Genomic DNA, 26,438 nt, shown 5'->3' on the forward strand with positions numbered 1-26,438 from the left:
TTTCCCTTCAGCGAAAACAAATAACCAAATTCCGACAACATTAATTCATAATCAATTTTACAAAATTGTAGGTACTGACGCAAAATAACAATAAAAGGATATTTTTGATAGACTTTCGGCCAAAGTATGTACAATGATAACAAACTTCACTAGCAACGCTCTATGGAAACAGACCACCACGAAACCATGAAAATAACAGAAAACACACATAGCAGAATTAAAAACACACAAAACGTAAGACTGGCAACATTTACAATCAGTAACACAATGGCTACGAAATGACCACAAAGGAATGCACACTTGAAACAGATTCTGATATTAAAACTGAATTCATTGTAAAAATTATAAAAGAAACTGTAAATTCCATTACATTGGAGTGGAATTGCATTGAAGATGCCGAAGTGTACCGCATTGAAAAGCACCACAAAACAAAAGGATGGACAAAAGTTGATTGGTAATAATTGAAATTAAAAACGATACTAACGAAGGCAATGGCAAACAAGCGGCTGGTTGCAACAACAACAACAATCACAAAGTTACATCATTTCAGGACTAGCCAATGTTCCACAACCATAGACAATTTGGAAGAAAATTTTGGTTATCGTTTGAGAGTGAAAGCACTAAGGCTTCTTCCACCCGATGCAAACGAATACGAGTTATTACAAACTTCCAATGAATTTGTGGTAAGTGAATGGCTTCAAGCGGAGGAGTATAACGATAACATTTTTGTGGCATTTTCCACTTTTTATAAATTCTTGAAAAAGAATTTTATTGTGAATAATAATGGCAGAGAAGATTTTATGACAGCGTATTAAGATATTATTATTCTTATAATGGACCGATACATTAGCTCCGTTCCAGTACTTTTTTAATGGTAAAATGAGCAAAAGAGAAAACTGTCAAAAATGAGTTCAACGCACACATTTTTCCAAAATGTACGGGAACGGAAAAATGTCAGAAGCGTCAAAAAAGCTTGAACAAATGTCAAAGTCGGCGTGTCAGGCAATCGGAAGCCGGCAAACATGTTGCACATTTTTGCTCGCTGAAATTTGTCGTGTAAAAAGTTTCTAAAGAGAGAGTCATTCAGCGCCATTTTTGTTCAAAGAGAAGTGAACATTTTGCAACTTTTTTGGTGTACGGGAACGCATTTCGGGGAAAAATGTTCAAAATGTGTTAAATGTGTAAAAACTTTTTAGTTCTGGAACGAAGCTATTGTAACCGAAAAGATTTGTTTTGTCACATCCGCACCACCGCACTCAAACTTCGTTGATATGCAATAGATGCCGAGAGCGCGTAGAGGTTGCTGTGAACTCGTCAATGTGAGGTACTAAGACAGAAACTATGTTGCTGCGTGCTACGTGAACACAGCCCCCAGTGAGTCATCGCCATCACAATAAGAGACTCTCCCGCAGTCCCCCCACCCATTGCTGTTCGAATCCCTGACAGTGCATATTTTTGCAATTTAATTGCAAAATGTGTCGGAAGAATATCATGGTTGCGGCGGTGCAGGATATCAAGCTCTGCAAGAACCGCAGCTTACAGCGTTGTGATGGTTACAACGTACTGAGGAAGGATCGCACCAGAAGTGGAGGTGGGGGCTTAGCTTTTCTATTTCACCAGCTCGTTCAATATTTTCCTTGAGCCTGGCTCTAAAAACCAGTACATGGAATGTATGGTGGTAGCAGTCAGGTGTGGAACTGCCGAGGTAGAGTTGCTTAACGTAAACATCCCGCCGATAAATAGTTGTAGTCCAGGTTATAGGCCCAATATTAGTGCGGGCTGAGAAAATTGATAGCTCTACGTTTTTTACGGTCAATAAGGACGCCCTGAAAAAGTTTAGCTGAGAGTGCCATAGTTCACCAGACATAACCATTGTGTCACCTGCTCTGACAAATAACGTCACCTGGCAACCCGTCGTTTCTCTGGGATCAGAGCATTTCCCCTCAATATGTCTCCGTCAGCAGACCGTCCGATTTTATCACCTCTGAACGCCGCACTTTTATCAATTATGAACAAGCTAATTGTCCTAGTTTCAAAGTGGTAGAGTTGCTTAAAGTATACAGTCTGCCGTACTTCAGGGTATAGGCCCAATATTAGCCCACTTTTGCAAGGTCATAAAATACTACTCTTAGGAGACTTTTATGCTCGTCATAAGTTGTGACATTAGGTCCCCTGCAATGACCAAAGAATTAACGGAGAGTGTCAGAATTAACAGAGAGTGTCACAGTTTGCCAGATATAACCATCGTTTCGCCTGGTCTGACAAATAACGTCACCTGGCAACCCGTCGGTTCTCTTGGGTCGGACCATCTCCCCATAATTGTCTCCATCATCAGATTAAACGATTTCATCACCTCTGAACGCCTTACTTTCATCAATGATGGGAAATCTAATTGGCGTAGTTTCAGAGAGTTCGCCAATCACCGCTTCAGAGAACACTTCAGATGTTCGGGTAGCAGAGGGGACATTCAGAGACATCATCACTGCTGCAGTCGCTCGCCATATATCTGCTGGTCGAATACCCGAAATGAGACCAAATTTCAGAAGTGACTAAATCATCAGAAATGTTATTACGTTTAGCGACGTTAGGCCGACTGATTCGAAGAGTTGTTAAATTTGTTTAGGTGACAGTTTGACGAGCACCGCGGAATTGACAAGGTGAAGAGAAAAGTATTACGTCGCATTAGATTCTAACTACTGATTAGGAACCACAACAATTCAAACTAGATGATGTTGGGAATGTCATCAGGAACGCTTAATCATCCAAAGCATTGGGCCTGATATAAGCTCCATGGTAATGCTGAAACAGCTGGATGAGCCATGAGTCGAGTATCTTATCCAAGTTTTCAAACTGCCGCTAGCCATCCAAATCGTGCACGAAGTATGGAAATAGGGGCAGGGACGTCCCGTTTCTAAGGCCAGGCAGGGATGCGTGCAAAGGTATCTCGCCAAGTCCTCAACCTGATCTAGCCACACACGTCGTTCCCGAAGTCTGGAAAATGGCAGGATGGTCTCGTAGTCCGTAGCAAAGAATCTTTGTATAACATTCAAACATGTGTGAATAGCATTCACACAGATGTCATAAACAACTATCGTGTGAAGGCGACACTCGGAGAATATCCCCCATCTAACGCAGCTGAGGACAGTCAGCTGCCACGAAAAACCAGATTAAATTTGGTTAAACTAAAATTCTAAATTCCTGTAGGGCAAGTATTGATATCACCGTGCAAAATAACTACCCAGCATTTGGCACAGGCTCGCACGTCGCACTGCACCTTTTCAACAGGCCTACCAAACCTACTAAACTAACTCCAATAGATTCTTTGTTACAACCCATCGAAGCATTCCTAGAACCGAGGTAGACCTAGAGCCAGATTAAGCAGAACAAGCAAAAAAGTGTAAGTGTATACCCTCCACCATAAAATATGCTGAACTGAAATGGAATAATTATTTTGTGACCTCGGATACCCCAAATGTATAAACTAGGCCAGAAAATGCATCTAAAAATGTCTTCAATCGGGCGGCAGTTGATAGTTTTTTGTGGAGAAGTTTTGTGACCACTGAGAACCTCCATTGCAAAATTACAGCGAGTTCATTCAACAAATGTGGTTAAAATCCTCAAAAACCCGAAAATCGGAAGGTATCCTTACGTGGGGGGTATACCAAAACATGGATCTATGTTGTCAATTTTTGTTGGAGTATTTTTGTGACCACTGGAAACATCAATCGTCAAATTCCAGCTAGTTAGGTCAAACAATTTAATTGAAATCCTCAAAATACCGAAAATCGGGATGTACCGTTACATTTGGGATACGCCAAAACATGAGCCTTTGTTAAAAATTTTCAGTGAAGATGTTTTGCGACCACTGACAACTTCAAATGTTAGTTTACAGGTAGTTCGGACAAAAACTTGGGCTGATATAATCCATCTTCAAATTTGACCTGCCTATGAAAAAATATACTTAGGTGCAAAAATATATCGTTCTAGCATTCGCTTCGCCATACTATTGTGAAGGATGTAAAAACATATCATATGCTGTTACAACAACGTCAATATACCATATTAAAATATTACTTACTTACTTAGTTGACCCTCTACAGAACATTTGTCCTAGAAGCCTCCAATTTGGAGTATCACGATTCCACTTGTTTACTCCATCGAAGCCTAGGCCTTCCAGGTTTGCGTGTACTGTCATGCGGTCCGTATTTATACGCCTTTTAGCGGGTTCTGAAAATATACCTCTATATAACACTGTGCAACAAAATTCAATTTTTTTTTTCAAAATGATGGGAAAAGCTGATTAGATTATGAAAGTACCCAGCAAAAATCCTCATTACAAACCTCCTTTCCCACCCATTATTTTAACAAGGGCATGTCGCGCGAAATATCTGGTTATTTATAACCACTGAAATAAGTAGTCAGAATCCACTCAGTATCTACTTATTTCAGTGGTTACCATCTACCTTTTTCAGTGGTTACAAAATAACCAGATATTTCGCGCGACATGCCCTTGTTAAAATAATGGGTGGGAAAGGAGGTTTGTAATGAGGATTTTTGCTGGGTAGAGCTAAAAATATAAGATACTTGTATCGGCGTTTTTAAAGATTACATCGGAAAGTAACCAAAGGCGGGGCAAATTCCGCCCATTTCTATTTTTTTCCAAATATTCAAGTTAAGATATCTTAGAATCCTTGCATTTTAGGTATATAGTGTCTTTGGCAACTTTACAGAGGAGGATGTGGGGAATATTTTTGTTAAAAATTTTAACCCTCATGAGGTCCATCAAACTACTTTAAAAAGAGTAAATGTCAACAAAGCAGGAGTTACTCCCATCATTGTATTATTTTGGACCACGCCAAATCGTGTATATGAGAGCCCATATGACTCCTATATTTTTACTGGACCATAGCCGTAGACCTCCCATGTATTTCCACATACAATAAAAGCAAGCAATGGCTTATATTAACTACGTAATTTAAGTTCAAATTACTAAAATTACGCAATTTTACAACTTCCGATATGGGTTTTCTACATTTTTCCAATATATATACACCACAAATATTTCAAAAGCTGTTTAAATGGAGCGCACAACACCTTCCGTATGAATTCATGACGAAAAACCATCAATAAGATATTTATAGTGTCCAATCACAACGACAATCTAGATAAAATTAGTAAAATATGGCCCTAAACCCTATATCAAAAATAAGGGCTGCTAAGAATGTTATATGTTATGGTTACAGATTTCTTTTATTCAGAGACTCATAGTGAAATTTGATTTGGAACATTTTTTCTTTTTACCATATTCCCAAAAAGTGAAGAATTTTGTTAGATTTTGATCCAGTTTGGAATTATGTAAAATTAACAGTCCAAATTTAAAACAAATAATTTCATTCTAATATATATACAGTTGTAATCTAATTTTTTTAAGGAAATAGTATACCTATATATATGGTTTATTCTGAAACTCATAGTATGATTTTGTGTAGAATTTTTTTTCTTTTGACACTTTTCACCTAGAACCAAGTTTCATATTACTTTCATGTATCAACTCGAAAGGAGAATGAAAAAAATTGGTAAATAATTTCATATTTTTTCAGCAAAATTGATACTGCTATTTTTATGATACATTATGTAAACAGACATTTCATTTCTTTGGTAATCCATTGTGAAATTTGACGAAGAATAGTTTTGTCTTTGACGTCATCTCTCTAAAATTTTGCTTTGTGGGACAATTTTGAATAAACTCACATGAAGTCCGACTTTAACCCTAAAACGTGTTTTTCATTTTTAGAGATTTCTGGGGATAATATAATTTTTACAGATTTGGTGTATTCTGAGACCTATAGTAAAATCTTATGACGAACAATGCAGAATATTTTGATTCGATATGATCACATTTTAAAGGAGTTTTTGAAAGATTTTCGAAAAAAGGACCAAAAAGTCCCCTTTGATGAACCGCACCTCCTCTGTAAAGTTGCCAAAGACACTATATACCTAAAATGCAAGGATTCTAAGATATCTTAACTTGAATATTTCGAAAAAACTAGAAATGGGCGGAACTTGCCCCGCCTACTTTGGTTACTTTTCGTTTTAACTTCGGTTTAACTTTCGTGTTAACTTTAAAAACGCCGATACAAGTGTCTCATATTTTTAGCTCTACTTTCATAATCCACTTAGTTTTCCTTGTCATTTTTTTTTTGTCGCACAGTGTAATCAACAACAAAAAAACGTATTTATCTCTTACTTAAACCTCATACTAATTAGTATTTGTTTCCATTTCAGGGTTCTACACTTGCCACCGAACCCACATCAATATGTCTTTTTCGAGCCATTAAAAAGGACCACCACTTTTTGGTTAAACGGATTTTACGTCGACGTCCCTCCCTAATTGAATATCCCGGTCCGAATGGTTATTTGCCACTGGCAAATGCTATTGCATTTGGTGACATGTGTGTTGTTGATGCTCTACTCTCTGCCGGAGCTAGTGTCCATGTAGGAAATCCAAATAATAACCGGACACCATTACATGTGAGTAAGTGGGCAATGTGTAAGTAGTTGAATGTTAAGCAGCTGCAAATTTAGTTAGGTTTGCTGCTATCATGTGCTGAGGATAAAGATAATCACATTTAAGTGGGAAGGATAACGTGAAATGTAGTTTATCATTTTGATGTGCTGAACGTAAGATGCCACAAAATTTATATTGCCTGTTCCAAACTGGGCATTGAAAAGTTTATCAAGTCTTAAAGATTACATTCAAAGTTCAGATGCCATGTCACTGTATGTTGACATTCACAGCATCAGTTATTCTAACCAACGTGTGTAGAGGCTTTCAAATTAGCTTCCCATCAGCTTTTTCTTTTGAGCAAACTGCATTCCATTGGTGTATTCTTCCCTCCCAAAACAAATTTCAAAAACAATTACCACGGGAATATTCCGTTAGGTAAGCTTATGCGCATTATATCGATACAATATCTGTTTCCGTTTTTAATTTTTTTCCACGTTCCGTCCACATGTTTGTATGTTTCACTGTATTCTTTTCAACCCACTCTATCGTTGAAACTATAGCAAGCGTTCTATTATGGCCGTGTGGCAGTGGCACGTATGTTGTTGAACAAAAAAGCCGATTTGGATGCCAAAGATATGTACGGCTTAACTCCCAGCCATTTGGCAGTCGATGCAAATCAAGGTGAGATTTTAAAATTTGCACTTGAGAACGGTGCCAATGTTGAGTCCAAGGATGCCTGCGGCTGGACACTGTTAATGCGCGCTGGTAAGTAAACAAATGTGCTTACACACACACTTATGCACACATACATATACACTCACAATAACTGAGTCTAACGCAACACAACCGTACTACATAGCACAGAATCGGTGAAATTTTAATTAAAAACAGATAGAGATCAGAATCCATAAAATGAAGGCCAACTTGTTCGTAAAACGTATTGTTTGATTTGCAGGTTATGATGATGAAGATTAAAGTTTTATGACATTGTTCTGTTTATTTTCAGTTGTTATGGATTCGTATTTGACCATTTTAAAGTTAATCATCCAGTTTGGAGCCGATTTGGAAAACCAAGATATGCGTAATTTAACTTGTACGAATTTAGCTCGTTTGTATAATAACAAACAAGCCGAAGATTACTTTGTTAAATTATTAAAGCAACGCGAATTAAAATGTCAAAAAGAACATAAAGATAAAGAACATGATTAAATAAAGTTACATACCATCAAAAAGATTGTACTGGTAACCCTGCGTTTACAAATGCCAGTATTGGCAAGACAATAGCAAAAATAAAAACCTTTTTACAGTGTTTTATTTAACTTGCTTTGGTGTGTGTTTAGTTCAAATCTGGTAACTCATTTTTAACACGGTTGCAGTTGACCAATCGAACTAAAACTTTGCACACTTTTCAGATTTGGATGACAATACACGAATATGAAATCAAAACCAATATTGGTCAATTTTTACAATGTTTTACAGTGTTTATATAATTTGCTTTTCAAATCTGGTAACTAATTTTTCACACAGTTGCAGTTGACCAATCGAACTTAAAATTTGCACACATTTCAGATTTGGATGACAATACATGAATATGAAATCAAAACCAATATTGGTCCATTCTTACAATGTTTTTACGGTGTCTAACTTAACCCCCTTTTAAAATCTGGTAACTGATTTTTAAAACGGTTGCAGTTGACCAATCGAAGTAAAACTTTGCACACTTTTCAGATTTAGATGAAAATACGTGAATATGAAACCAAAATCGATATGGGTCCATTTTTTCCTATTGCCCCCATATAACGGTACCACCCGATTTCCGGTATTTTGATTTTCAAATCTGGTAACTCATTTTTCACACAGTTGTAGTTGACCAATCGAGCTAAAACCTTGTACATTTTTCAGATTTGGATGGCAATACATGAATATGAAACCAAAACCAATATATATTTTTTTTTATTAGTTGAGGTTTTTTTTTTTATTAATTCCAAAGTATGTACTAAAGGAAATATGTAAAAAAACATCGCTCCCAAGTGGAGCATCTAGCTATTACAAGCAAAGTTAGAAATTCGAAATATTATATTTATAAATTTACATGGAGTATAAAAAATTTCGAAATGTAGTTCGGTCTTGTGCCATTCGCCTTAGTTCGGCCATGTTTTCCCCTTTGATTGGAATTCTGCTTCAACTGATCTTCTCCAGGTTGTTCGATGGCGCCTTCTGTTGCGTGTGCCTTGTGGGTTACATTGTAAGCTCATTTTAGCGATATCAGAGTCATTTTTCCGTATTGTATGCCCAATCCATTTCCATTTCCTTTGCCTGATTTCGGTATCGAGTGGCTTCATATTGCAGGTTGCCATCAGGTTCTGGTTACTGATTTGTAGCGGCCAGAAAATTTTAAGTATTCTTTTCATACATTTATTAAGAAATACTTGCAATTTAGATGTGATTGATGTAGTGACTTTCCATGTTTCGCACCCGTATAGCAAGACAGATTTCACACTGGTGTTGAAAATGTAGATTGTTTGTTTTTTGGAAATTTGTGAGGATTGCCAAACTCTAGATAGTGAAGCGTATGCATGGCGAGCTTTGTTTATTCTGTTGGTAACATCCACATCTGCTCCTCCCCGTTTGTCTATGGTACTCCCCAGGTATGTGAATTCGTTTACTTCTGCGATGGGAGTGCCATTGAGCAGTACGGGTGCGTTGGTCGACGTTCCAATTCTCATTAATTTTGTCTTTTTTACGTTTATTTTTAACCCAACTGCTAGGCTGTTTTTATTCAGACTGTCAATTTTCTTCTGAATGCCATTAAGTGTATGGGACATTAAGCATATATCGTCAGCGTAGTCTAGATCATGTAGACGTTGTTCTAAATGCCATTGCCTTTTTTTATTTGAATTTTTATTACAACTGAGTATTAACTCATCAAGCAATATTACAATAATTAATTTGTACAAAATTTAACAATTCAACAATGAGAGATTGTGGTGAGTAAATAATTCTTTAATTACACTCTAAATATGCGGCTTTCCAGTCTTATGCGGCCAAGTCCATTCGAGATGTCCGTCTAAGTCTCCTGCCGTTTCTGTTAATGTGTTCACAATAGATGAATTTCATATCTGCGTTGCTGTGGTGACGTATTTTATTAGTATACGTCTGGGCTTGTTGTTTTATTTCGTCTTCGACTAATTTTATACGTAGATCTCTATGCAGATCTGAGTTTCGTATATACCAAGGTGCTTTTACTATACTACGAAGTATTCTGTTTTGAAGTTTCTGGATTTTGTTGATATCTCGACGATTTGCGCACCCCACAGTGGACAACCATATGTCCAGATTGGTTTTATGACTTGATTGTATATGAGTAATTTGTTGGCTACATTTACATTTGATTTTGCAGTAAAAATAAAGTTTAGTTCCTTTACTGTTAATTTAATTTCGTTGACTTTTTTCTTAACGTGTTCTTTCCATTTAAGTTTCGTATCAAGCGTCATTTCGAGGTATTTTGCTGTATTGGCAAATGGGATTTTTAAACCATTTATATAAATGTGCTGTGGTTGAAGAATAGTTTTGTTAGTGAAGAGCATATGGATTGACTTGCTTTCATTTAAGAGCATTCTCCATTTTTTAGTCCAATTAACTACTTCTAAGAGTGCTGTTTTGAGTTTAGTATTGGCGATGGTTTCAGTTTTTCCACTAGCTAATATAGCGGTATCATCCGCAAAAGTGGCAATGGTGGATTCTGGTGTGATAGGCATATCATTTGTGTATAAAATGTATAGGAGTGGCCCAAGCACGCTTCCCTGGGGTACCCCCGCTTTTATAGGTTTCAGAGTGGAGTATTCATCTTCAATTTTAACTCTAAAATATCGGTCCTTCAAGTATGATTTTAGCAATTCAAACATTTCAATTGGCAGGTACTTATGTAGCTTGAAAAGTAGGCCTTCGTGCCATACTTTATCAAAAGCTTGGCTCACATCCAAGAAAACGGCGGAACAAACTTCTTTATTATTGATAGTGTTTTTCAGCAAAATGGACGATTCTATGTACTTGTTCTATAGTAGAGTGTTTTTCCCGAAATCCGAATTGATGTACAGGAATTAACTTTCTATTTTCGATTAGTTTTTTCAATCTACTAACTACTAGTTTTTCAAAAATTTTTGATAATATTGGCAGTAAGGATATTGGTCTATATGAAGTTAACTCATTTGGCTTTTTGCCAGATTTTTCAATCATCAGCACTTCAGCTACTTTCCATTGAAGCGGGACATATCTTAGTCTAAAGCATGCATTGATAATGTACATCAGTTTCCGCATTGCCTTTCTGTTAACTTTTTGATTATTTTTGCTGTAATTAGGTCATAACCTGGTGATTTTTTTGTTGATAAATTATTCTTTATAAGAGTCTTCAATTCGCTGATTGTTACTGGCTGAATAGGTTCAGAATCAATTCTATGTAACATATCTATGTTTTCATCTATTGTTTGCCTGGGAAGGGGGCTGAATATGTTTTCGTAATGATTTGCGAATAACTCTGCTTTATCGTGGTCAGATCTTATCCACTGACCCTGATCGTTTTTTATTGGAGGTATTTTTGGTTTTACCTGGTTCATGTTTTTTGTTGCCTTCCAGAGGCTGTAATTAATTTCTTTCGAAGTAGATAAGTTTCTAAGGTTACGATCCATATTCTTGTTTTCCACATCATTTATTAGAAGTTTGAGTTCAGCTGTTAATTGGTTTAGACGCCTCTTGTTTTCTGGAGTTCTACTTTTTTGTCAAGTCTTCCTGGCTTTGCGTTTGGTAGATACCAAATCTCTAACAACCTTTGGATAATATTTGGTATAACAATGTTGATATTTTTGTACTGGAGTGCTTTCCCAGCATGCTTGTTATATAGCCGTGATAAGTTGTTCCAGTTCATGATCTATTCCATGTGTATATTTCAAGGAGACATTTAAGTTAAGTTTTTGATCTAGTAACCATCTGAAGAAATGCCAGTTTGTATTATGTGATGTTAATCTAGCTTGTGTAGGTTTCTCAATAATATTACAACCAACTGTTAGTATAACAGGAGAGTGGTCTGACGACAACCCAACATAGTTTTCTATGTTTGTGTGTGATTCTGGAATGTTTTTAACGATAAAAAAATCAATTAAATCTGGTGATATTTCGGTATTTGTTGGCCAATACGTAGGCTCATTTCCTGATATTACCATGCTTGCATTCCTTTTGATGGCCTTATACAACTCACATCCCTTCGGATTAGTAAGTCTGGATCCCCATAGTTTGTTCTTTGCATTGAAGTCTCCTCCTAATACAAAGAAGTCTCCTAGAGCTGTTAGCATTTCTAAGTATTCCTTTTCCTTTATTGTATGCCTTGGAGGAGAGTAAATTGCTCCTATTTTGAATGATTTGTTATTGTTCAATGTCACGTTAACTGATGAAACCTGAAAGAAGTCAGTTTCTATCTTTATGTCTTCGTTTCTTTAATTATTACTGATGCACCTCCTCGAGCTCTCTGTGAGGGATAAACAGCATTATAAACTTTGTATCCTTTAATGTTTATGAACGACGAGTTTGTCCTGGCTTCAGAATTCGTTTTCGTCATTACGGCGTCAAGAACTATAAGAAATGGAAGGGGGGAGAGAACGCACCCTTGCTTTACCCCGGTTTGTGAGAGGTTCACTTTCGAATCCTTTAAATGATACTTTGTACACAGCATTTTCGTACATCATGTACATATATCATTTGTATGATTTTGGGAGGAACGCCAACATTTTTCAAATGTTCCCAGATAGCACTTCTATTGAGCATGTCGAAGGCTCTCTCAAAGTCGACAAATATGAGATACAGAGGGCTGTTCCACTCATTCGACTGCTCCACTATAATCCTCTATCTATACATGATCTATTTCTCCTGAATCCTGCCTGTTCTTTTCTAATATTGGGTTCTATTGCTGGTCCGATACGGTCCAGGATGATAAATGATAATATCTTTTGTATTGCATTTAATAGTGTTATACCCCTCCAGTTTCGACACTCACTTAAATCGCCTTTTTTTGGGATAGTAATGATTAGGACTTCTATCCAGTCTTGCGGAATAACCTCTAAATTCCAGACTTCACTGACGAGGGGATAAATATATTCATGTAGCATTGAGTATTTGAATATTTCTGCGGGGATGTTGTCTGGGCCAGGAGATTTATTATTTTTTTAGTTTTGTGATAGCATTTCTTATCTCACAAACTGATGGCGGTCTGGTAGATATGTCCCTCCTTGGGTTTCAGTGCTACTGTTGCGGGTTTATAAGAACTCTTGAAGTAGGTTGTGAGGTTGATTCCTAAAACTCCTTCCAACGTTGTAGTTGTCCTGGTATTGTGGTGAGGATTTGCCCATTTGCATCTTTTATGTTCGTCACAGTAAGATTTTTTTCGGAGCATAATTATCTTACCGCTTTGTAGACTGATCGCGTATCTCCTCGTATCGCCGCAACTTCCGCATCTTTGGCTATTTCATCGTAGTGCTATCGTCTATCGCGTCTTGCCGACTTCTTTACGTTTTTGTTTATTGCACTATATTCTCTTCTCATCAGCAAAATATCTTCGTGGGGTTTAGCTGTTTCTACCTTAAGTTTTAAGTTTTTTCTCTCGTCTACTAGCTTCCAGGTTTCATTGCTTATCCAGGGTTTTGCGTGGTGTGTAGAACAACCTAGGACTTCCCGTGCTGTTTCTTTGCAGGATGTTGCTATTTCTGACCAACTGCAGCGTTGTTGGCGAAGTTTGCAGTCTAATGTGCTGGAGAACCTTTCTGCTATCGTTGTGGTTTTAAGACTTTGGATGTCGAGTTTGGGCTTTGTGTTCCTTTGGTGGTAAAATGCTTTGGGCCGCAGTTTCACTATTCCAACAAGGAGCTGGTGATCACTATATACGGCTGCTCCTCTTATAGTTTTAACATCCATCAGACATCCCAAAAAGTTTCTGCTAATGAGAAAGTGGTCAAGTTGGTTGCGCGTTATTCCGCCTGGTGATTGCCATGTATATTTATGAATATCTTTGTGGGGAAATTTTGTGCCACCGATGAATAATTAATTTTCCATGCAGAGATCAACCATACGTTCTCCGTTGTCGTTGCGTGAGCTATTTAAGCCATGTTTGCCCATTATAAAACGCAAGTTGGTGTTGTTGTTGCCGACTTTTGCATTCATGTTACCTATGATGATCTTGATGTCGCTGTTATTCGATTGAGCAATCTCTGAGTTTAGTTTCTCGTAAAATTCATTTTTTGTGTCTTCCTCATCCTGTTCAGTTGGTGCGTAACATTGAAAAAGTGTAATATTCCTGTACTTCGTCTTAAACCGAGCCATTAGCAATCTATCTGTTATTGTTTTGCTCTCTATCATTGCTTTTTAAATGGTTTTATTTAGCTCACCCCGTTTGTTTTATTATTTATTCTTGGGTCAAATTTAGTAATTCAAATTTCACCCTCTTCCTGTCAACCGATTAATCTGAAATTTTATATACACTTTGGATTTTGGTGACAATACAATTATGTTTAACCATTATCATTATAAATTCAAGATGGCCACCGCTACAAAATGGCGGATAATTTATGTTTTATTAATCCCATAAATATGGGTATCAAATGAAAGGGCTCAACAAGCAGAATACAATATACCATAAAAAATTAAAATCCAAGATGGCGGCCTCTACAAAATGGCGGATAACTTAGGTTTTATCAATCCCATCAACATGGGTATCAAATGAAAGGTCTCAACAAGTAGAATACAATTTACTATGCAAAATTGCATATGCAAATAAGATGGCCGCCGCTACTTAGGTGCAAAAATTTTTCTACCACGGATATAGGAAATGCCTAAATTAGCCAGGCCGAACATGTTATATCCTCCATTTTGAGTTGTAGTTTCCTTTCATTTATGAAGAAGACTAAGTATCAAATTTCAGCAAGTTCGGTAAAACAATGTGGCTAACCTTCAAAACGTTGATCTATACCAACAAATTTCTGGCGGAAAGTTTTTAGACTCAAAGAAGACTAAATACCAAATTTCCGATATTTCGGTAAAACCTTCAAAATACCGAAAATCAAGAGGTACGCTTCTATGGGGGATATATGAACCCGCGGACCTTTACTGATACTTCTCTTCTGAAATGTTTGATAACCCCATGGAAGACTAAATAACAAATTTCAGTTTTTCGGTGGGATATTGACGTCACAACCTTCAGAATTACGAAAATCGGGAGGTACCATTCTATGGGGGCTATATCGAAACGGAGACCTATACCGACAAATTTCTAGGGGAAAGATTAATACCCCCTTCGAAGACTAAGTACCAAATTTCAGCCATTTCGGTATGATAAAAAGGCTAAAACCTTCAAAATACCGAAAATCGTGTGGTATCGTTCCATGGGGGCTATATCAAAACGTGGACCCATATAGCCCATTTGCAATTCCGAACATCCTAGGAGTAATATAAACCTCTGTACCAAATTACAAAGCTTTATCTTAAAAATTGCGAGCTGTGTCTTGATTGTGTTACAAACGGAATGACAAATTTAATTATACCCTCCATTTTATGGTTCAGATTTCAGATTTGGATATAGCCCCAATACATATCTTTCCCCGATTTTGCTATAACTCGGTCAATTTTAATCGAATGGCCTTCAAATTTAATATGTGACATTTTCTTAGGCTCCTTAGTAGTTTCACCGGTTTTCGTAAAAATCGATTCAGGTTTGCATATAGCTCCTATATATATCTTTCCCGATTTTGCTATAAATCGCTCAATTTTTGATGAATAGTCTTCAAATTTTACATGGGACGTTTCCCCAGGCCCCTGTTCAGTTTTACCGATTTTGATTTGATTTTGCAAAAATCGGTACAGATTTGGATATAGCCTCCATATATATCTTTCACCGATTTTGCTATAAATCGGTCAATTTTTGAAATTAACCTACAAATTTAACATGGGATGTTTTCTTAGGCCTGTGCCCTCGTAAGTACTTGTGCAAACATTCATCAACCCAGGTCAACGGTAAAAATGAACAGGGGCCTGAATCCCATGTTAAATTTTAGGGCTATTCATCAAAAATTGAGCGAATTATAGAAGATCAGTGAAAGATATATATAGGGGCTATATCCAAATCTGAACCGATTTTTGCTAAAATCGGTGAAACTACTCAGAAATCTAAGAAAATATAACATACTAAATTTGAAGGCTATTCGATTAAAATTGATCGAGTTATAGCAAAATCGGGGAAAGATATATATAGGGGCTATATCTAAATCTGAACCGATTGTTGTAAAAATCAATGTAGCTACTCAGGGGCCTATGAAAATAACACATACTAAATTTGAGGGCTATTCGATCAAAATTGAACGAGTTGTAGCAAAATCGGGAAAAGATATATATGGGGGCTATATAAAATCTGGACCAATATATCTCAGAAGGTTGCAGGGATGGTCAGAATGTTTTTACACATTTTGATTTGAAAGAGATATCCAATTAACGGAAAACAGGAGCCAAGGTGGCAATAGGTGGCAATCAAAAGATCTGCTCTACTAAATATTAAGAATTTTTAATTTTTTTATCAATTTTAAATTTTGAATTCTTGATAACACTGTGCAACATTTTTAAGGTGATCTTGTGCAAACAATTCGAACTGAGGATTTTTTGAAAGTACAGACCCAAACGACAAGAAACCCTAGTTGGGTTTTGTTGTGTCAGATCCAGCTCGGATTTTATGGCCTCATCTAAACATGTTTAAATATTGAGTTTTTAAAGAAATTCTGGGCTATATCTCTGCAACCAATGCGAATCTTCTTCTGACCTCTGAAGCAAATTTGTAGATAAGGACAAGAATAAAATATTTGGAGAAATAGTGAACTCGAAGAACTACATTTATTGCCTCAAATTTCAAAATATATGCAAAAATTCCACAATTTTTATACATTTCGCACCGTATCTCCAAAACCGTTAATTTTTTCTGAATATTTTCTTTTGGAAAAATATTCCCTGGAATGTAATACACAACTCTTAAGAAGATGTTATTGTTGTAAAATGCCTCTATGCCGTTGTTTTCAGTACATTTTTCAACGACGATTTAATAAAAATGTCAATAATGTGGTGAAATCCGAAATGCGAGAATAAACTGTTGGTGTGAACTGTGTTTGAAATACGTGTTGTAAAAGATATGATGCAAAATACCGCTGAAACAACATGAAGTAAGCATTTTAGAGTTTCAGAATGTTCTAAAGGATTGTTGAGAACTTTATTTGGAAGATTTTTGCAAAAGGTTACTTTATTTCAACTCCCAATAGTTTAGCCGATACTGACCAGAATTTCAGCAATTATGTAAAATTTTCTATATTTTATAGATTTTGATGCCCTAGATGGAGTTTTTCTTATGTGGTTTTTTTAAAAGATAAGTTCTACTAGTTTAGGGCTACAATATTGCTAAAGACAGCAACGCCAAATTCCTATTCGTTTCTGAGATAAAGGCCTGATAAATGCAAAAAAGTGTAGATTTAGCCCGGTTTAGATGGGGCCATAAAATACGAACTGGATCTGACAGGACAAAACCCTACTAGGGTTTTTGTAGTCTAAATATGTACTTTCCAAAAATGCGCACTAGAAGTTGTTTGCATTTTCAGTGTTGCATAGTGTAACGGTACATTGCCCATATGCAGTTAATGTCAAATTTTTGTACTAAAACGTTATATTTATATATAGTTATATATAGTTTATATATAGTATTATCAAACAATTTTTCAGAAAATGTTATTGTAAATGTCGTCTGATTTTCATATGATTATCGCTTTAGATTACCTGGGAAATATTTTTCATATTTAAAGAGCTATAACTTCATTTTGAATGCACATATCGACAAAAATCTTTCAGATTCCTTGTATCGGATGTGTTTACTGTAAGAAAAAAACATAAACATATGTAAAAGTTAACATCACATTTTTTATTTTTGTCCACGCGGCAACACTGTGCGGTGTGCTGGATTCTTGTTCTATGAAAATTTTAAATGAAAACTTTTATAAAGGATATAAATGTCAAATGAATAAAATTATAAAGAAAATATTTTTCATTTCAAATTTTCATAGAACAAGAATCCAGCCAAAGATATGTATTAGCAATTTTTCAAATAGAACTTCTGTATTCACAGTTCGCTCCGAAAATGTGACAAACTGGGGCTATACCAAAACGTGGAGCTATAGCAACAAATTTCTGGGAGAAAGTTTTATACGAAATACAAATACGAAACATAAGCCATTCAGGACAGTCGGACATCCTTATTTTGACTTAGAATTTTAGGCTGAATATTTAAGAATATTTATATCCAATAGGGTCTCCGACGACTATTTCGATGTGTTACATAATTAAAAAAACAACAATAGGATTAGGTCTGACTATTAAAAAACCAATAAGGAAATGTTCAATGTCGGGCGGGGCTGACTATATTTTTTTCATTTTTCACTTTATTACAATTGAGTTAGAAAAAACTCATCAAGCAATATTTCTTTAATTTACAATACATTATTAGTATAATTGTGAGGGTTATGTGAGTTAGTAATTCAGTAATTACACTCTAAAGATGATAGATAGCTTTCAAGACTTAATTGACTAAATCCATTGGAGTTATTCTTCTTAGCCTTCTGCCGTTTCTGTTGATGTGATTATGATAGATGCCTGTCATATCTGTGATTGTGTGGTGAAGAAGTTTGATAGCATACTTCTGAGCTTGTAGTTTTATTTCGTCTGTGAATAAGTTTACACGAAGATCTCTGTGTAGATCGGAATTTCGTACGTACCATGGAGCTTTTACTAAAGAGCGTAGGATTTTATTTTGTATCTTTTGGATTTCGGGTTGATTTGCACATCCCCATAATTGTATACCATATGTCCATATGGGTTTAGTAATTTGTTTATATACAAGTAGAAGAGAAGATCCAATTTAGTTGATTTAATTTCAGTTTAATTTCCTGCATTTTTTTTTCTTCACGTGCTCTTTCCACTTAATCTTTGTATCAAGAGTCATTCCTTAGTATTTTGATGTTTTTTATGAAAATTGGTGGTGTGTGGGTTATTTTTATTGGTAACAAGTTAAAAAGTATCAGTCGGCTTTGCCGACAGAGATATACCCTCAGCGTGTGCAAATTGAAACACTTTTTTCACAAAAAAAAAATTATGTATTTAGGGGGTTTCAAAATTTTGGTCGTATGAACCGACAAAAATGTTGATTAGGATTAAAGTTCAAAAATTTTGCGGAAAAGGTACTTAAAGGAATGGACCGACATAGACCATGGGGTGCCATAGGGGGTTTTTACACCCTTCGGACTGTTTTCTCAAGAAGTATGGACTTGCACCTGAAACAACTTTTACCATCGTAATTGAGGCAGCGAATGTAAGTTGCTTCAACAAAAATCAAAGTGATTTAATAGCTGGTCTTAAAGTGAACTTATCCAAAATTTTGTGTGGGAGGTACGGGATGGAGTGGATATTTGTCCACTCCATATTCCATATTCGAACCTGATCTATATCTGGTAGATATTATGAGAATGTGTAAAGTATGGACCAAATCGGTCACTCCCATCAAGAGTTATCGTGCGCACAATTTTTCCGAATATTTTTGAACTTTTGTGGGGTAGGTACCTGAAGGAGTGGACCGATATGGCTTATCAACGAACTTAAACTAAGTTTGGAAACAATATTACGAAGGCCAAATTTTGCCCGGAATCGACATTTCCGTTCGAGAATTATCTTGCGCTTCCACCCATAAACATGGTGTCATAGGGTTTGTTTTTCAACTTTCAGGCTATCTTTTCAGGAAGTATGGACTTGCCCCTGAGGAAACTTGTACCTTCGTATAGGGGACAGTGAATACAAAATGTTACAACAAAAACCAAGGCGATTCGAGAGCAGGTCCTAAACTGAACTTTTCCGAAATTTTGTGTGGGAGGTACTCGAAGGAGTTTACCGATTGAGTCCATATTGGAACCTCATCTAAGTCTGGTAGAAGTTTCATAATGTGCAATGTATGGACCAAATCGGTTACTTCCGAAAATCTTTGTTGTTGTTGTAGCAACGCATACATATATGTTCGTTCGTGTATTATTTCAATTATCAGTAGTGCGAATCTGTAAGGTAAGTGTAAATTTTTAAATGTCAATAACTTTTAATATAACCGATTTATTTGGTAAGTTAGCGATGAAAATAAAATAGTCGCTAAGATAGCAACAGTGATGAAAACTTTTACTTATACTTTTCATTCATAATTTTGCGTTTTAATTTTATCGATCTTTGTCGGAAACTGTGTTACAGAATCGCACTAAAGGTGTTGGTTCCTCTGTATCCAGACTCAAGATTTCTGCCCCCTGTATTGGAATTCTGTAACACATTTTTTGAGTTACCGGCAAAAATCGGTAGTATTCAAACGCAAAATTGTATATGAAAAGTACCAATAAAAGTTGACAACACTGTTACAATTGATAAGACTAAGCGATAATTTTGTTTTAGTTGTTAACTTACGGAGAAATTTCGTTGATTACCGAAGTTATAACCATTTAAATTTTACCGATATTTGTCGGCAACTCGAAAAATGAGTTACAGAATTCTACTACTGGGCTGGCTGCGTCCATAAAGAATCCGGATACAGGTGAGTGGGGTTCGCTGGGTAGCTAAACAAATGCAGTGTGTCGTGTGGTCCCAATCCTCATGCCGGGCATGTGTTGGGTATCGTGGCATCAATTAGGGCCCAATACGAATTAAGGATCTGCATCGTACCGATCTTAATTGGTTTCTTCTGCTGCAATGGATGGAGGGTGGTCTCCAAGAACGGCATTCACATTGTGTCTCTGTACTGCCTGCGGAACCATGTCAGTGTGAATGCTATCCAAGTCTGCCTGATAGGCTCGTTGATATAGAGGTTCTATTTTATACATTTGGACCATACCTTACCACTGACCGATCTATTGCGTTGTGAGTGGTCAACAAGGTTTGTTTGCCAGCACTCCAAGTGCTGCCGGTCAGTGACATGAAGATATTGTTCCTTATCGCAAATAGCTGTGGCATGCGCAGACGACTTAAACATGCTATCGAACGTTACACCCAATATTTTGGGATAGTTAGTGGTCGGAATCAGTACACCAGCAACCAATGTTCAGTGGGAGCCTCATTTCACCCGTCTAAGTGGTGATCGCACGCACAAATTTTCCGAACATTTTCGAACTTTTGTTGGGGAGGTACCGGAAGGAGTGGACCGATATAATCCATCTTTGAACTTGAACTAAGTTTGGACAAAATATTACGAAAGCCAAATTTTGGACCGAATCGGCAGGTCCGTTCGAGAGTTATCATGCGCTCTAACCACTACACACGGTGTCATAGGGTTTTTTGTAACTTTCAGGCTATTTTCTGAGAAAGTATGGACTTGCCCCTAATGAAACTTACAGCGTCGTATAGAGGACAGCGAATACAACTTGAGTAAACAAAAATCAAAGCGATTCGAGATCAGGTCCTAAACTGAACTTTTCCGAAATTTTGTGTGGGAGGTACCCGAAGTGGTGGACCGATTGAGTCCATATTGGAACCTCATCTAAGTTTGGTAGAAATTACACGATGTGCAAAGTATGGACCAAATCGGTTATTCCCTACAAGATGTATCATGCGCACAAGTTTTGCGACAATTTTTGAACATTTGTGGGGGAGGTACCTGAAGGAGTGGACCTATATGGCCCATCTTCGAACTTAAATCGAAATAATTCGATTCGCTTTCATTTAATTTAAGTCTCCACATTTTGTCCATGCTACTACTCCATAAAGAGCTGTTTTTAGTTTATCTGTTGCGATTTCTTCGGTTTTACCACTGGCTAATATAGCTGTATCATCAGCAAATGTACCGAACGTAGACTCTGGTGATATTGGCATATCGGATGTTTATATAAGGTATAGGAGTGGCCCAAGGACACTCCCTTGAGGCACACCTGCTCTTATTGGTTTTAGTGATGAGTACTCATATTCAACTTTCACTCTAAAAAACGTTCTTCCAAGTAAGATTTTAATATTTCAAACATTTCTGTAAGTAAATATTTGTGTAGTTTAAATAACAGGCCTTTATGCCATACCTTATCAAAGGCTTGACTTATATCCAGAAAAACTGCAGATACTACTTCTTTCTTATCAATCGCTGAATGTTTTTCTCGAAAACCAAATTGATGTGTTGGTATTAAGGTTCTGATTTCAGCTATTTTCTTGAATCTGGTAGCAAGAAGTTTCTCAAATATTTTGGACAACATTGGAAGCAAGGATATTGGCCTATAAGATTTCATGTCGTTTGGTGGCTTACCAGGTTTCTCTACGACGATTATTTCCGCAACTTTCCATTGTAATGGCACATATCTTAGTCTGAAGCATGTATTTATAATGTATAGTAATTTTCTGATAGCCTTTTCTGTGAATTTCTTTACTATTTCCGTGGTAACTAAATCATATCCTGGAGACTTTTTATTGGACAAATCTTTATTTATTACTGTTTTCAATTCACTAACTGCTAAATTTTTAAAGGATGCGAGTCTCTTTTATTGACAGGTGTTGTATTCACCTCCGATGTTTGCATTTGTAATGGTCTAAATGTGTTTTCAAAATGCTTAGCAAAAAGTTCTGCTTTGTCTTGATCCGTTCTGATCCAAGTTCCTTGGGGATTTCTAATTGGTGGTATTTTTGGTTTAACTTGGTTAATATGTTTAGTAGCTTTCCACATCGCCGTCTTTATATGTAGACAGGCTCTGCAAATAATCCGACATCTTCTTATTTCTTCATTTTAATTAACCTCTTGAGTTCTATAGTCAATTAATTGAGTCGTCTCTTGTTTTCTGTAGTTCCTTGCTTTGCGTTTAGCTGATAACTTTTCTCTTATCGATTTGGGGTAGTTTTTGTAATTTGCAGTTTGTCCGGTGTTTCCCGGAGTGCTTTGCCAACACGACTGTTGAATAGATTGGATAAAGCTTTCTAGATCGTCATCAATATCACTTCTAGATTTAAAAGACGTGCTTAGTGTTATTATAACCTATACCACAATGTGGAAATTCATGTAACACCGCGAAATATTCGTTGGAGACCCCCAATGTGGTATACCAATCTTCATATCTCGACGAGATAAAACGATTTTGAGATGTGTGTCTGTCCGTCCGTCCGTCTGTCCATTATAAATTGTAAACACGCTCCAGGCCGCAATTATGGACCGATCGTCACGAAATTTTGTATGGAGGTCGGGTTCAGATCAGAATAGATCCCTATTCTTATTGGTGATGATCGTGAAATATTTAGCGGGTGAAATGGACCAAAAACATAATATTTATCCAATTTTCTAGCGGCTCTGTAGGTCTCAATAGTAGTCCGATCAACGCGTAATTTTAAATAAGCTAAGAGTATATCACAAAGGAGAAGCTTGCAGTTTGAGATGGCGATCGGATAATATTTAGAGGGTTAAATGTGTGAAAATTGTGAAAATTTTTAATATACAGCTTATATCTTAATTCCTGGAAGTGACATTCCGGACAAGTGAGATATACATACTTGAAAGTTTAACGCTTGACCTTTCAATTGATGCCAATTATGTTGGTGTGCATGATCAGATAACAGAGTTACAGCCTAATATATTCCGTTATTTGTTTGTAGTGTAATAATAAACTCGCTAGAAGTCGCAATTATATATCAATAGTCACGAAATTTTGCACCGGGTAAGAGTATAGGTCGAAAAAGATGCCTACTATTTTGAATGATGATCTGATATTCTTTAGCGGGTGAAATGGACCATTACTTTTGTAGGAAAAATATAAAAATTTTATTTTTTGGTCGATATTTTAATTCCTTGAGGACATAGCCTACATACGGGAAAAAACTACTGACCTTTCCTCTGATGTAAATTGCAATAAAGTGTTTGCTAGACAACGAGCATACTGACTAATATATAATGGGTTCTGTGTAGAGAACCACATTTTTATCCCATGCTACATATTGTCTCTCCAAAAGTTTATGTAACACCACGAAATATTCGTCCTACACCCCTTATTTGGTATGCCAAAATTCATATCTCGACGAGATAAAGCGATTTAGCAATGTGTGTCCGTCCATTAAAAATTGTAAACAAGCTTAAGGCCGCAATTATGGACCGATTGTAACGATTTTTTTAAGGAAGTTGGGTTCGGGCCAGAATAGAAATGATTAGTTTTTGCTGATGATCGTGAAATGTTCAGGGAATAAAATGGACCAAAAACAAAATTTTAACCAATTTTGTAGCGGCTCTGTAGGTCAAAATAATAACCCGCAAAATTTTAAACAAAGTTTGAGTTTATGATGAAGAAGAAGCGTACAAACCAACGTGAAGATCAGATAATACTCAGCAGATTAAATGGACTGAAACTCTTTCAATAACGTAGCGGTTAAACAACGGAAGTAGTAGTACTACATAAGTGGGTTTCATTACATTTTAGTTTGTGTGAACTAAATTTTCCTTTCCTGCTACAAAAATGTCTTTGTCATGCTAGATAACTTTTTGGTTTTGGTCATAAGTATTATACATTACATCTTTGATATTTGATAATTAAATTTTCACAATCATTGAAAAGAAGTTCCGTGGAGAGCCATTGTCCAGAGATAGTGGTATAGGGTATCCCATGGTCGGCTCCGTCCGACTATAGACTTTTCTTACTTGTTTTTTCATCAAGTAGTGATCTGAATAGTTCCCAGTTAGTTTTCTTAGAGGTCAATGTAGCAGGTGTTGGTTTTGTGATTATATAGTCTTCTACAGTTACGATGAGTAGTGAATGATCGGAAGACAATCCTATAAGTTTTCAATATGTAGATATGTTTCGGGTAAATTTTTTACAATGAAAAAATCAATTAAAAACAAGTAAGAAAAGCGTTAAGTTCGGTCGGGCCGAACTTTTTATACCCTCCACCACAAATTTCAGCCATTTCGGTGGATTAATGTGGCCACAACCTTCAAAATAGCGAAATTCGGAAGGTACCGTTCTATGGGGGCTATATGATGGCGTGGACCTATACCTACAAATTTCTGGGGGAAAGTTTTATACGCCTAAAGAAGACTAAATACCAAATTTCAGCCATCTCGGTGTGATAATGAGGCTAAAACGTTCAAAATATCGAAAATCGGGAGATATTGTATTATGGGGGCTATATCAACACGTGGACCTATATAAACATTTTATGGTAGAAATGTTTCTTAGCCTCTGGAAACACAAAATACAAAGTTACAACCGATTCTTTGGTCAAATGGGTCTAATACATTCAAAATATATTAAAATGACGCGTACTTTATAAGGGGCCTTATGTGGGGGCTATACCAAAACGTGGACCTATAGAACCCAACTTTGGTAGGAATGTTTTCTGGCCTCCGAAGACACAAAATACCAAATTACAACCAATTCTGTGGTCAAATGGGTCTAATACATTCAAAATATATTAAAATGACGCGTACTTTATATGGGGCCCTATATGGGGGCTATACCAAAACGTGGACCTATATAACCCAACTTTGGTAGGAATATTTTTTGGCCTCTGGAGACACAAAGTACAAAATTACAACCAATTCGGTGGTAAAATGGACCAAATATCTTAAAAATTCCTTAAAACGACGACGCGTCACGCGTCATTTTGTATGGGGGCTATACGAAAGCGTGGACCTACATAGCCCGCTTTCAATACCAAAAGTCCTACGTAAATATAACATATTTTCCCAAAATTTCATCAACCTACGTCAATCCGTTCGGACGCTAGAGTGATTTCCACAGACGGACAGACGGACAGACAGACAGACAGACGGACAGACGGACAGAGGGACGGACATGGCTATATCGATGTAGAATTGCACGCTGATCAAGAATATATATACTTTGTGGGGTCTACAAAGATTATTTCGAGTAGTTACAAACGTAGTGACAAACTTAATATACCCCCATCCTATGGTGGAGGGTATAAAAAAAATCCTATAAGTTTTCAATATGTAGATATGTTTCGGGTAAATTTTTTACAATGAAAAAATCAATTAAATCCGGTATAAGGTTTGTATTTGTTGGCCAATATGTAGGCTCATTTCCAGATATTACTCGGCACTGATTTCGTTTTATAGATTTGAATAATGCATGGCCTTTTGGGTTAATTAGTCTTGATCCACATAGCTTATTTTTGGCATTGAAGTCTCCTCCAAGTATGAAGTGATCTTCTAAGGTTTTGATCATCTCTGATTCTTTAATTGAGTGTCTCGGTGGAAAATATACTACTGCAATTTTAATAGCATTATTGGTATTCAAATGAACCAAAACCGAGCTAATTTGAAACATTTTAAAATCTGCATAGTGTTGTAAACTATTTTTGATTATGACTGTCGCTCCCCACGTGCTATTTGTGAGGGATGAACAGAATGGTAAAGCATATATCCTTTTATATTTTCAAAAGATGTATAGCTATATCCAAATCTGAACCGATTTCAATAAAATTTGTCAAATTTATTTCTGGTCCGAAATCGGTGACATTTTCCAAATTTCATCAAAATTGGGCAGACTTTGCGTGTTTGGTGCACAAAAGACCTCAAATCCAACGAACATATATGCGGGAGCTGTATCCAAAACCGATTTCAATATTATTTGGCGAACTTTTTTCTAGGGCAAATTCCGTCACACATTCTAATTTTCATCTAAATACATAGCGAGGTTGGTACATGAAATACCTCAAATCGGGTAAAAATATATATAGAAACTATATGCAAAGCAGAACCGATTTTCACCAAACCCAATAGCGTTCTTAATATGTCAAAAAATTTATCTTCCCCAATTTTCAGATGACTCGGATAATAAATGCGAACAAAAATACATGGACATTGGACGGACAT

The 26,438-nt window shown here is 36.5% G+C and overlaps 1 protein-coding gene across 1 annotated transcript; it reads left to right on the forward strand.

Moving 5' to 3' along the window:
• Positions 1–240: 240 nt before the first annotated feature.
• flip (ankyrin repeat and SAM domain-containing protein flippy) lies at positions 241–7,804 on the forward strand. The gene is made up of 5 exons (XM_073958855.1): positions 241–454; positions 551–683; positions 6,286–6,531; positions 7,069–7,273; positions 7,515–7,804. The coding sequence occupies exons 1-5, from the start codon at positions 279–281 to the stop codon at positions 7,715–7,717; spliced, it is 963 nt and encodes a 320-aa protein (XP_073814956.1). The 5' UTR covers positions 241–278; the 3' UTR covers positions 7,718–7,804.
• Positions 7,805–26,438: the final 18,634 nt, after the last annotated feature.

This window comes from Musca autumnalis, unplaced genomic scaffold (genome assembly GCF_047663935.1).
Source record: "Musca autumnalis isolate F117 unplaced genomic scaffold, ASM4766393v1 scaffold_1, whole genome shotgun sequence".
NCBI lineage: Eukaryota > Metazoa > Arthropoda > Insecta > Diptera > Muscidae > Musca > Musca autumnalis.

Excerpts from the sequence above, each read along its gene's own strand:
- flip (XM_073958855.1), top strand. The coding sequence starts at position 279 with ATGACCACAAAGGAATGCACACTTGAAACAGATTCTGATATTAAAACT. Across the intron at positions 455-550 it reads GGATGGACAAAAGTTGATTG|GACTAGCCAATGTTCCACAA; the intron begins GTAATAATTGAA and ends ACATCATTTCAG. Across the intron at positions 7,274-7,514 it reads GACACTGTTAATGCGCGCTG|TTGTTATGGATTCGTATTTG; the intron begins GTAAGTAAACAA and ends GTTTATTTTCAG.